Consider the following 13,802-nt stretch of genomic DNA (forward strand, 5'->3'; position numbering starts at 1 on the left):
TTACCCACTGAACATTATGATGACTTCAGCTTTCTGACATCTTAAAATTCACCAGCTGACAGGCGAACCGCTCTACACAGGTACCTTTATTTAAAAAAATAACTATTAGGCCAAGATGCATGTAAAAGATTTAACTTGAAAGGTAACATCTTCCAGTTTCTGATAATATGCTTGTTTATTATGTGGCTAAAGTGCAATCTAACCATAACATTACCCCTACGTGGTTTGCCAGTGACCTGACCTGTGTTCAGAGGTAAACGCATACAGCCCAGTTTGATCTTAAGTGGAGCAGACCAGTGCAGACCAGTGAAACTCTCCTTTCTATCGTTGTACAGAAGTTTAACTAAATCCTCACTATATAAGAAAAAGAAGCGCAATTTCAACATTACGTCTCAGTTTTGTTTTGTTTTTAAATGATAAAGAAATGTTGCTTGTCGTAAAATAAAATAAATCTTTCAGTGTAACTCTTTTGGCTTAAATTGTTAGAATTTAATTTATAAAATTACAGAAAAGGTTCTGGTTCTCATTCCTCAGACTGTGCTGTAATTGTAAAACAGAAAGCTTTTGTTAATTTGGTCCTTTTTTTGTTTTGTTTTTACTTTAGATCACCTTTTAAGAAACATACATTTCTATAGTAGAAAGTCCAAAATTTATTCCTTCCTTCTCATTTCCAAAAACCATCCAGTGGGCCGGATTGGAGTTGTTGCCAGGTTAATTCTGGCTTTATGTTTCAGTATAGGTGATGATACTTACCATAACCCTACCCTTGCTTCTGTCTTTGGAGATAATCAAAAGCCTTTAGGAGAGCACCTGTGTCTTTTATGTGTAGTACTCTGTCTTTTGACTCTGTGGCCTCCACAGTCCTCCTGGGAAATACTTGAGGGGCTCACTGAGAATAGTGAGCATACTGGCTCCAAAACTACTGCACCAAAATCAAAAGAAGCGGCTGTCATATATTTTCTTGAAATGTGCAATTCACTTGTATTTTTTTTTTATTTATTCCTATTTATTCTATTTATCCCCTTTGTATACTTTATCTATATATGTCTTTGTATTTATATATATGTATGTATATATATATAATATTCTGTAACTTTGTAACTTCTGTCGGTGCTGTGCTTTTTTGGAAACCAAATTTCCCAGAGGAACCCACCCGAGGGATTAATAAAGTTTTATTTTATCTTATCTTATCTTCTTTTAGTTTTGCACTGCATTCTTCTCCATCCAACATTGAGGGAGAATTGCAAGCGTTTCAAGGACAACTATCTGCACACTTGTGACATCGAGTGATTTCCAAGTTCCTCGTCTTTCTTTTCATTTTCATTTACTTCATTATTAATCCTCAGGGGATGCTTCAGCTTCATCAGGGTTGTAAAAGGCACAGTTCCAAACTACACACTGAACTTTAGTCTAGGCAGTAAACACCTCGCTGGAGAAAGAATGTGAATGCATTATCTTGAAGAAACCAAGTCATAAATGCGAGACAGAGGTCTGGCTTTGAGATTTATTTGCTCATAATTCTGCATTTTAAAAAAAACGGTATCAGTTTGTGTGAAATAAAGATAACATTAAACTTGCACAGAATGATCACATTTCCAGTCAGAGTAATAAGGAAATGTTGATAATTAACATGTAAGTATCTGATACAGACACTGATTATGTGTACAGATATGACAACCATGCAGAGGCGTCTACAATATCTTAGATTTTGCTCAAAGTACAGGTTACAAAATACTGTCATCTGGTTGATTACAGAAATATAATGTAGCATTGGTCTGTCACATTATGTCAGAATGTCCATTGGCTCAAAGCTAGTGTGAAGGAGTAAATACTACAATGAACCACTACCTTGGGAACTCACTTAACAGCAGCTCCTACTGACCATCTAAATAAAACTATCAGCTGTCTAGGAACAGCTCAACAAACTAAACATTATAGCAACCAAGTACTAACTACAGGGATCCAAAGCTACTATGACTTCTGCATATGTTGTGAGAAACAAGGGTTCAGTATGAGTCTTTGTTATGTTTGAGTCAGTCTAGCTTTCAGTTTGACATTATAGGTATTATTGTTAATAAATAATAATTGCACTGATTGCTAGACTACGGTAATCAAAATATATGTTTTGCATGAAAGTTATCAGTAAATTTGGATCATTATTTGCTGACAAACTTTGGCAGTTTTAAAGTTTTCTATGAAACCTGAAGAGAAAGATGCAGGCTGAGATAAAGTGAAGGTTAGTTTAAGGTCAGGAAGTGAAATGTGGTTAATATTGTACACACACAGTGCAGTCTGTGTGTGTCAGTGGGAGGGGCCAACTGCAGCACCTGTAATGCACCACCTGAGAAGAGACAGACAGAGCAGTGAACAGAAAAAAAGGAGGAAATACACAGATGAACACAAAGACACGACCGAACGAGTGAGTTAGCTCTCGTTCTTGTGTCGTCTGTGAGTTGGAGCCTTTTAGAGAGACCTTCAGCGGGGTGGATGATGTCAGACGTCCTCATTTAACCACACGGCCTCCTGATGCAGGTGTAATCTTTCTTAGGGTAGTTGTGCGGGAACAAAATGGATTGCGGACACTCTTGTATGAAGAAACGAGGATTGAAAACTGTCAAGTGAAGCATTAAATTCCATGTTTCTGCCAGATTGCCAAGACAGCTTATCATTAACTTGGGCCTTGTAAACTCAGACCCACTTTCTGTCTGAGAGAGCGGTGAAACAAAGGTCAGCAGGACAGTGAACGCTGAACTTTTGTGCCTGGGAGCCTAAATTCTGGAGTAAAGAGGCTGGAAAGTGATTGGGAAACTTGCTAAACACAACTACAGCAGGTGAGTCCAGAATCATCTCTGCCTTTAATAAAATATCTAAACTGAGATTTGAAAAAATGACAGCTGCAGCGCGTTGTTGCCATGTACGCGTTGCCTTCTGAAGACTTAAAAAATAGAAGTGGCCATTTGTCATGTGGGTGTTAGCAGCTCTAAAGTCCTTGCGTTGTTAAAGTAAAACATTTTATCAAACGTCATTACAGTAGTTAATGTTTGACAAACAGGATAAAGATTAGAAAACAAAAAAGAAGTAGAAAAAAAATTTTCTTCAAATATTTTTTTATATTTTTCATCGAATTCCAAGCAAGGTCTGGTCAGTACATTTGATTAGATTAAAATTATTAAATTATTTTTACTTTTTACTTTACTTTTAAGTAGCTGCATCTTAATAAACTACTTCTTTCCTTTCTGCATCAGTAGACATGTTAAAATGTGAGTGAGCAGAGTCACTGCTGAAACACTGCTTTTATTTATTTTCTGCTACTTTGGCTACATTGTTAATGCATCGGTATCAGATTCTCACTTGATGATCAAATATTGTCATTTTTCTCAACACTGCCAAAATACGTTTTGACTTAACTTTTACACAAACAACCCACAAACGATGTGAGAAAACGTTGGCATTGTAGGTTTTCCACTGGCAGACGAGTGTGAGCTCAGACCACACATTCGTTTTCCCCCTGCTATCCCAAAGCTATTTAACACTGATAATTGCAGGAACATTGTTTTTTGTTAGTAAGCCTTTATGCATTAATCAGGAAATGTTTCTGAGCTTCTGACATTTTCTCACCCTGCATTCAATCTTTGACTATTAAAAGTTCCAGTTGGATTAATTCAATACATTAAAAAAAGCGTTACATTCATCAGTGATCTGTGGGTTTTTGGTTTCTTAGGTACGTCTGCCTTTCAGGCTGACTATCAGTTTCATCCACACACATAAAGTTGTCATTGAATTTGCCAACATTTACTGGACATATATAACATATGTGCATCTATAAATCTGCTCATTGATTGTACAAAACATTTGCGTTCTTGGATTGTAGAGATGTGCTCCTTAGAGCTGTTACACTACAGTGTGGCTGTAAGCACATGCATTTTAATGTCTGCTTTGTGTGATCATCTGACAGCACTACTCTGGTCTAGTACCTGCCAGGTACAATACTCTCTCGCACACACACTCACATATCGTAAACATTATGGCTATTAATGCAGAGACTACACCCAGAGCACCATCATATCTGCAGTGACAGTAGTGATCCAATCTGTTCAAAAATGTATGATTTTGTTATTTAACAGGACAGTTGCTCTTCCTACAACACAACAGACACCAAGCCAAACTGAATAGAGCGTTGTGGAGCATCAGTAAAAGAAGAACCCATTCAATCTTAATTTTCCTTTTCTTTCAATTTGAAACTCACAGCATTGAGCTTGGCAGACGATCCCTTCTAGATGAACTGTCTGTGGACTTTGACCATTTGGTGCCACGAAGTTGCTTTTAAATGCATGAATCCTCACAACCACGGGTCTTTGGACTCCTGTTTTAAGGCCTCAAGTTGGACTTTGGCCACCATTATCTTAGTCAGCAACATTTATTGGTTAACAATGTGCATCTATGACATCAGTCCACTAATCTCATCAGCTAGTTTGCTAAATTACCCCCATTTTTTCAGGACCAGTGGATTTTCAGGTCAAGATTTCTTCAGCCAGTTATTCCTTACAGACAGAGGTGCTGCTTGAAAATAAGCAGGCGGTCAAACCTTAAACTGCAGCAGTGGCTGTGTGAAGCTTACAGTTGGAGAGACCTGATCAGGGCCCACCTGACTGATTTAACAAAACTAAACCTCTCAGTGTGTCCACCACTGCAGGCTGTGACACGATGATTATCAAACAACCAATGCTGGCCTCTGACCAGCATTCATCAGACAATGGTGATAAATTCTTGGAGGGGCCCCTGTTACTTTTTGCCTAGGGCCCCAACAGACTCTAGAATTGCCACAGATGCAGATAAAAGGAAAAGCCTTGAATTTACCATTACCACGCTTACCATCCTCTTTCAGCATCTCAGTATTTGTTATTTAGCATAAATTACAGATGACAGTTTTAAAATATGTGAATAATTAGGGATGTGATCTGATGATCACACTAGAGCAAAAGTCAGAGGATCACCTCTGACTTTATTACTGTACATAGTATTTCTTATATATTTTAAATTAATCTGCTTCATTTTATATTTATACTAATAACCAAGTTTTGCATTTGCTCTTTTTTTTCCTTTTTTTTTTTTTTTTTTTTTGTCCCGGGGTTGCAATTTGCAATTGCAATTTATCCTGATGAGTAGATTAATCTAAATTCTGAGCTACCTGTTGTGAGGACGCATCTAGGATTTGTGTGATAAATACGTGTTTGAGCCGACAAAAAAAAAGAGATCGCAGATTTAAATTTAAACAACAAGCAGGAAATTGGCTGCCGCAGTTAAAAGGTGTTCAAAGATGGTGGTTCAGACGTCGATGCTCGCTATCACTTCAAAGCTGAATAGAACCGACATCAAAAGAGACAAAAGAAGCTCCACAACAGTCAGTTAGCTGAGCGTATCATATGCTCCTGAAACAGAGAGAGGGCATGTGTGTGAGCGAGGAGAAAAGAAACAGAACAAAATAAAACAATGTGGTCAGTTTCTATTTGCTCAGCTGAGAGAAAAACTTGCCTGGGGCCACAAGGCGATCAGGAGCTGGCCTGCAGCCAGTTTGCATGCCAGCTGGGAGAGTTATGTGATCTTTAGTTGATAGGTCATTTTAAAGCCGAAATAATAGAACATTATTTTTTTAAAAGGGGCCTCAATGTGAATGAAGCTGGGTGATTTCCTGTTTTTCCCCTTTTACCTATATTAAATTTAATAGTATTTTTTGCCCCGCCCAGTACGCCCATCATTATGCTCACTGGTACTATTTGATCATGTAGGAGACTTTAACACTATATGGCCTGTACTGTACACATATTGTTGCATAGTTTTAATCAGAGTCTACTGCAGCCAAAGAATAGTTTGGATTTATTTCTTGCTTTGCTGAGAATTGGATAAATAATCTGTACCAATCTCAAATCTGTATGCAAAACACAGAATAAAGTCACAGATAAAAGAAAATTAGCTTAGCTTTGTATAAACACTGAGTGCCATGGGAAGGAGTTAGCTTCTCTCTGTCTAAAGTTACACATGAGAATATTAGCGTGCTAATATTCAGCAGGTATAACAGTCAAGATTAAACGATAAGAAAATGCCATGTCAGGTTTATTGCAGGGCAGCACTGTTAGCTTCACAGCAGGATGGTCAAACTTCACAGCAAGTTCAATTCCTCCATCTAGTTATTAAGTATAAACACAAAGCTGACAATGCAAAGCAAGCTGCAAACCAACCAAAGTGACTGCAACTGCAACTATACTGTGAAAACATGAGGTAGAAATAGAGACGACAATGCAACAAGCTTGCTGTCACACAGTTTTTTTACACACACACACACACACACACAAAGGAAGAAGAATCTTTTAAAGCATTGAGAGCTGGCTATCCTGCTCGCCTAGGGTCACTTAGCTTTGTCATCCCTCTGAGCTCCTGACTAGCTTTCTGTTAGCTTTCTGTTAGCTTTCTGTTAGCATGTTATCTATGTAGATGCTAATAGAGAGCTCTTGTTGTGTTTTTTGTTAAACCCGTCATCATGCAGAGAATTGAAAAGCTTTGTAATGCAGCTAACAACACAATTGTTATACAGTAATGCATTATATTACTGTATTACCCAATAATGTACAGTAATTAAATTAACTTGTTAGTTTGCTTTTTGAAATATGAAGTGACCATATTTTCAACCAAGTTTAGTTAAAAAGATACATTAATAAACTGTATGGGTGCAACACACGGGCTCATATAGGCATTATTGCACTAAAAACACACAAGTGGTCAAGGGGTTCACCTCAGCGAGTACAGTTAGTGGAGGTAACATCTATCAAACAACTATCAGATACATAGATACGTTATAAAAATGTTCGTGCATGTTGGAGGTTTACTGGGATCAGTGTTGGGGTTATTTCTTCCCTAATGAGGACGCACATATGATCTTAGTATTTGGGTATTAACACAATGTGGACGACACAAAACACAGATGAAAACAAGCCCACTGAGACTTCCAGTGATTCTACTGCAGAAACTTGAACAGATAGAAATGGAGGCTGCTACCTGACTGGTTATCAGTTTGTTAGCTGTTGAAGTCCAGTGCATGGCTGCTAGGCTGGGGTTGGTCACTCAGCTTTTAATATCACTCTGGGTTCTTGGCTAGCTTAGCGTTAGCATGCTGTCTGGTGCAGATCTTTGCAAAATGGTAAATGGCCTGCATTTGTATAGCACTTAGTCCCTAAGGACCCCAAAGCGCTTCGCACTACATTCAGTCATCCACACACACATTCACACACTGGCGACGGCAAGCTACATTGTAGCCACAGCTGCCCTGGGGCGCACTGACAGAGGCGAGGCTGCCGGACACTGGCGCCAACAGTAGGCAAACATGGAGGCAGCCTGGGATCGAACCACCAACCTTCTGATTGGTGGCTGACCTGCTCTGCCACCTGAGCTACAGCCTCAAAAGCAAAAAGCTTTTGTGGGTGGCAAAGAGCCAGAGTTTTCTGTTATGGACAGATCACCCTGTAACTCGTGCTTCTGTGCAATAAAAAGAAAAGTAATGTCCAAATCCACTCTGTAGACTGAGAGACTGAACTGATATCAGCTGATTGCAGCGCAAAGTGCAAGTAGATCTGATAACAATTCCAAGGAACTGAACTGCTGGGAACCAAAGCTCTATAAGAACTGGTTCTCAATTCCCATCTTTAAGTATATCTATTGTAACTTTAACAGCAAATCCATTCAGTCATTATTATAGGCAGATATTTCAACCTGGGCCAGAATGGTTACTTACTAACAGTAAAGTATAGTAAGATTTACTATAGACCTGCACTGTGTTTATTGTTATTATTGTTATTATTAATATTATTGTGATTGTTACTGTTTAATCTACTAGTGCCACGATTCATGGATTAATCACACTGTATGTATGAAGTTTACAGCGCACATGTCACGATTGTCAGCTCATTATGACTCCAAAAATCACACGGAACAAACAGCCAGGAACACGATAAAGCTGTAACATATCATCTGACATCAGACATGCACACACCCCACACACACCCACTGGGGATTAATCACAATGACTTCCTATATGTTTGCCTTCCTATTCAGCTTTTTTTACACAGACATGCAGGCACACGCGCATATAGTAATATGAGTATGTCCATATCCACGAAATGTGGAAACTATTGGATTACACTGAAATATTAACAATGCCATGGGCAGAAAGTGTTTAGATACACAGACACACACATATAAACAGAAATTATTACCCATCTGCACATTATTCTTATTAAATACAATTATTTATAACAAATTATTGAGTCTCTAGTTTTCTTATAGCCATTCTAATTCATTTTTTTCTTCTCTTAAGGTTTATTCCACCCTACATTTTATTCATCATGGCAGAGTCATCGACAGGCTGGTGGAAACTCACTTTTATGAGGAGAAAAAAATCCCAACCAAAGGTTTTGTATGAAATCCCTCCAGAGTCTGTGTCCAACTCACCCAGCAGTCAGCATCGTTCAAGTGCAGCCTCAGGAGCTGCTGCCCAAGCAGGAGATGCCCAGCTGGAAGCCCGACTGGGGAAGATCGTGGACAAGACGACAGCCAGTAAGGGGCGTCACGTCAAAGTGTCACACTCTGGGAGGTTTAAGGAGAAGAAAAGAGTGAGAGCCACACTGGCGGAAAACCCAGAGATGTTTCCTGGGAGTGGCCCTGCCAGGGATGAGAACCAGAAGGCTGAGAAGTGAACACGGATGAAGATTCACAAACATGTAAAGACTAACGCAGATGCATTTATGAGAGAAAAAAATACATACCCTGTTCAAACGGTCCAATCAGTCAACAAGAAGGAAAGGAAAACAACACAAAATCCAGCCAAGGATCTCTGGTAGATCTGAATCTTGAGGCACTTTCAGTCTGTTTTCAGCTTTGGTCAAACACATGCTGCTGATAGTAGGACAAAAAGTGGTTGCAGGGATTTGAACAACTGTTTAGTCGATTAGTCTAGTCTCTGTTTTTAGTCGAAACCCTGCCTCATCACCTTATAAACACCACTGGATCACCTGGACTACAGTTCAGCTCAGACACACACATGACTGTATCTACACAGCAATGTGTCTTTAACTCAGGCTCCAAGCAGAAACTGGATAGAACACGAACTATGACAGCGTAAATGTGTCATTTAGCATATTTAGTTCAATGCTTTAACAAACCAGACCCACTGAGTGGTGATACTAGTAGTGCAATAAATAGTTTTTCAAATTAATATCATTTCAGGTCCTGGTGATCAAATATCCATGAAAAGTTTTCTCCTTTCTTTTTTCCTTCATGTGTTGCATTGAATGCATTTAATTATAGTTGAACTTTTGCACTATAATAATGGGCACAAAGAAACACTTCATCAAATGACTGGTTCAAATAAGAATTCCCAGACTGGCTTTAAAGAATTTCTTTTTCTCTTCACGTTATAGTTTATCAGCTGATATTTCAGATTTCATACAGTGACCAACAATACAAACTAAAACAATATGTGGATATTACTTCTTTCCAATAGAAATGTGGAACCACATTGTTTTGTTTCTGTTTTTCAAACAAAATTAGCTACTTTTTGTTTGTTTGTGTGGTTTTATTGACATAAAACAAAACAAATTCTACTAGAATCAAAATTTGGCACCATTAAAGCACAACAGAACTACTGGGTCAAACAATGGAACCAGTAAAGTTAGTGGCTACAGGACTGAAATCCACCATGGTTTCTTTAAAAAGAAATGACCCCACAGTCTTCCGACTCTTCACACTGAGTTAAATGTTGGGGAACGTTCACCTCTGAATTTCCACAACTGACCATATCAACCAGAGGTTTGAAGCCAGATGTTAGAAGTCACTGATGTTAATGTCTATAAAAGTGAAATGCAGGAACTTGTAAATTATGGGGGGTTAACTAGTAATTAGTAACAATTTAGGAAGCTTTTTCACTTAAATTGTTTACCCTTTTCATAAAGCTCTTTAAGTGAAACCAGCGTACTCTTTCCCAGATCTAACACTGAGGGAGAAGATGCAGCCGAGTAGCGAGGAAACAGAAGGAAAATTTAAATGTCATTGGTGCGATAAGTTGTGGTGAATAGCTAGCATGTTGAGCTTCGCTCTCGACCAATTCTCCAAACTCATCGGGACATTTCAGGTGTGATACACATGTATGAATGTTCTAGAATTGAGATGAAATGTGACTGTCTGACAACTTTCTGGACACTGGACACCACGAGGCAGTTTTGTCCTTGCAATGAATTTGAATATGTCCTGATTTTTGTCCAATGTGTAGCAGTAAAGAATGCTTGTTTCATGTTTTTCTTTTTCCTTTGTAGATCTATAGACATTTATCTGTTAAGCAATATAGGTTTGTTTTTTTTCCTTTGGGGGGAGGGGGTGTGTTGATAAAGCTCATTAAGCAGGTGTGTCTAAATAATTCCAGTTTAAATCACGTTTCTTCATGTATTTTACTAAACCAGCAAACCTGGAGTAAGAACATTGAACATGCTGAACAGACATTACTGAGGTGCTCACTGACACCCATACATTCATTTCATCTCATTTGTTATCCAACAGAGGAACACATCCAACTCTGACTCAAGTATTGCCTTCTCATTTTAGCTGGAGAAACACGCTTTTCCTAGAATCGCCCACTAGAGGGCGCCATCGTTTAACTCAAAATAGAATTTCACTGTTCAGCCACTGCTCATCGTTGGTTTTCATGAGAACGTTTGCCTGTTTAAAGGCATATAAGGTGCAGGTGAGCCCTGCTGGTCTTTTTTTCTTCTTCTTCTTTCTATTGTTCTGTTTCAAGAAAGGCCAGCAACCCTGAAAGGTGTTGTGTCCACAAGAATAGAATAAAAAGGAGCTTGCAATTGACTTAAGAAGCTTGTTTCAGAAAAGTGCTCATTTCTTTTACAGCATCTACACTGCAAACATCAACTTTTAGTCTGTTTAGTAGTAGTGTTTAGTTTTAACTTTGTGTGATATTAAGGTGGTATCCTTCAATTCTTTATTCAGTTCAATTCTGCAACTGATTCGACTGTAATCAACTGATTTTGGTACTTGGCATTGCTATTATACATTTGTAATATAAATAATTGCTATATGAATAAAAACTGCAACTTTTAACCCCCAAATGATTTGCTTTTGTGGTGTGTAGTGCTATCAGCTGTGCAACTATTCATTTATTTATTTTTACAGAATCGTCCTCGACAGTTATCCAAAAAGTTATACAAAATGAAACGTCATAAAGAGTGTGACATTGTTTGATAAAATTATGCCCTCTAGTGGTTAAAGGCATAATAAACGGACCATTTGCATGTTTGGTTTTGCAGCAGTATAATGAACCCAGTGTTATAATTTGGCAGCATTTTAAAATCAGAAGAAGAAGAAGAAGAAGAAGAAGAATGTAAGGAAGGTCCTTCACTGCTGAAGGACACATGAGAGAGACTGAAGGCAAGAGAATGAGACGTGCAATTTAAAGTATTCAGATTGACTTGAAGAAGGAGGAAAGACGACTGGACTACAGCAATAAAGCATCGAGTCTTGCACGTAGGAAGTGATGTAAAGGTTTCGACTAGCAGTCGGACAGCTGGGAGAGCAGAGAGATGAGTGAATACAGAGCTTCCTTATTGACCTTATGCATAAGCTTCATGTCTATAAGAGTAAATTTGGCATTTTTAGTTTAAACACCTTTAATATGTACACAGGAGGTCAGGTATAACAGTAAGTCTTTACAGATATTTAAATGTAGAAAATATTAAAATTATACAAAGTTGTTGATTTTTTGTTTTCTTTCTATTCCCAGTCTTAACCAGCACCTCATTCCTTTATCATTTGGTGAGGCTTGCAGCAGATTATTGAAACATGAGCAAACATGCATGCAGCTTGAAAAGGCAGCATGACCGTCTTTATTCCTCAGCACAGCCTGAACTCTCGTAGACAATCTTTGGTCTTGCTGTTAGTAGTTCTCCAGGGTTCTTGTAAGACATCTGAAGTTCTTCTTTGATTGCTGTCTGTTTTTTGTTTTGTTCACTGCCAAGACGATCCCACGCTGCTTCAGTGATGGTGAGATCCGAACTCTGGGGAGGTCAGTGTGTCACTGATAGCGTTCCACTGTGTCTTTTTCAGCACAGGTATGCCTTCATTGCATTGACAGTAAGTTTGGGTTCATTATCATGCCGAAATTTAAAGGCAATCAGATGTTTTCAAGTGGATCAATATTTGTGCTCATAATTCCATCAATTATGACACGATCCCCACTCATGAGCGTCTATAGACATCTGTTTTACATTTGTAGACACTGCTGTTCCCCTCTCCTCACCTCTGTGTGTTAAAGAGAATTTTAAACAAAAAATTCATAGTTGGATTCATCACTCTGTGATGTTCCCACTGATTTTCATTCCAGATTATGTGTAATAAGGCAAACCTCAGCCTTTTGTGCACATTTCCCTTCCTTAAAAAGGCACTGTCACTTTTTAGGGTTATTTAATTAAAGGACGTAAAAATAATAATTTAGTCAAAAATACATTGGTGTGTAATTACGTTCAACAACAAACTGAATCATTATCACAAACTTAATATCAATCCTAATCCAAAAATACATAGCTGCTTCCACAAACTCGTGCCCTCTGCCATCAATACAGCAGAGACGGACACTGCTGCTATGACTAATTGTGTTTTATGTACATGGCTAGAAAGCATGTACATATGTAGTACACAAGAGGCAGAGGAGAAATCTTGCAGGTGTTTGCACGCCGTTTTGAGTCTACACCTCCAGACTCAATTTATGAAGGATCATAAATAATATTAAATCACATTATTTCAGCCATTCCACTTATTTTGTGGTAATTACCTAACATTTTAAAGACATTTGAAAATTTCAACTTTGAGTTTTTTTTCCAAAATAGTAGTAATAGCAGTTAAATACATATATAATAAACATGTAAATATTGTAAACAAATAAATAAATGTAATAAAAGTTATTTATAAAGTTATTTACTTGCAGAATGACTAAAACTAGTCAACTGAATGAACAACGGGCTGTGAGGTCAAAGGTTCTCAAAGACACTGTTTACTGGGGAAACCTGCAGTCAGCTGAGACTGAAGACGTCACTTGGAAGTCTTTTTTTTTTTTTTTTTTAGAAGTACCTAATGATGCAACTTAAAATTGGTTCTTTGCCAATTTCTTATGCAGAGAAAATTTGGGTTCGGTGTCTTTTTTATACTTGAATAGTTCATAGGTTGGTGTTAAGTGGACTAGCAAACAAACCTCAATGTCCAATGAAAAAGCAAACAGTTTTGAGAATGCCTTGAGAACTACAGCTGAAGACCACTTAAGAAAAAAAAAATCACAATGAAATATGAAATAGTTTTTAAAATGGCTCAAGGTATTTGCGCAGGTATGAACAGCTGTAAAAATCCTGAAAATCTCACCACATTAGACAAATCATTCATTGTCTTTGTATAATGTTTCAGATTTTGTGAAGGCCACACAAAAAGACAAAAAGCCAAGAAGGTCAGTTCTCTCGTCTTTTAATAACACATTCATATCTATGCTCTGTTTTGTTTACAAGGAGTTTAAAACAAGTGTTGATGACGACTAAAGGAATCAGGCAGGCAGAAGGTGAAAGTCCATATACTGTAAAGACCAACGGTGCCATCTGCTGGAAGGAGGGAAGACCTGACACTCCTGATGAGCAAGGAGTCGCCTCAGGCTGCGCAGTCAACAGTGAGATGGTTTTTTATTAATTTGAGGTTAGGTCAAAATGTGATTA

The 13,802-nt window shown here is 38.1% G+C and overlaps 1 protein-coding gene across 1 annotated transcript; it reads left to right on the forward strand.

The window, feature by feature from the left end:
- Positions 1-2,210: 2,210 nt before the first annotated feature.
- On the forward strand, positions 2,211-11,367 carry prr15la (proline rich 15 like a). The gene is made up of 2 exons (XM_085156040.1): positions 2,211-2,831; positions 8,366-11,367. The coding sequence occupies exon 2, from the start codon at positions 8,394-8,396 to the stop codon at positions 8,742-8,744; it is 351 nt and encodes a 116-aa protein (XP_085012166.1). The 5' UTR covers positions 2,211-2,831; positions 8,366-8,393; the 3' UTR covers positions 8,745-11,367.
- The last annotated feature ends 2,435 nt before the right edge of the window (positions 11,368-13,802 follow it).

The sequence above is a fragment of the Neolamprologus multifasciatus genome, chromosome 4 (genome assembly GCF_963576455.1).
Source record: "Neolamprologus multifasciatus chromosome 4, fNeoMul1.2, whole genome shotgun sequence".
NCBI lineage: Eukaryota > Metazoa > Chordata > Actinopteri > Cichliformes > Cichlidae > Neolamprologus > Neolamprologus multifasciatus.

Coding starts and splice junctions, on each gene's coding strand:
- prr15la (XM_085156040.1), top strand. CDS start 8,394: ATGGCAGAGTCATCGACAGGCTGGTGGAAACTCACTTTTATGAGGAGA.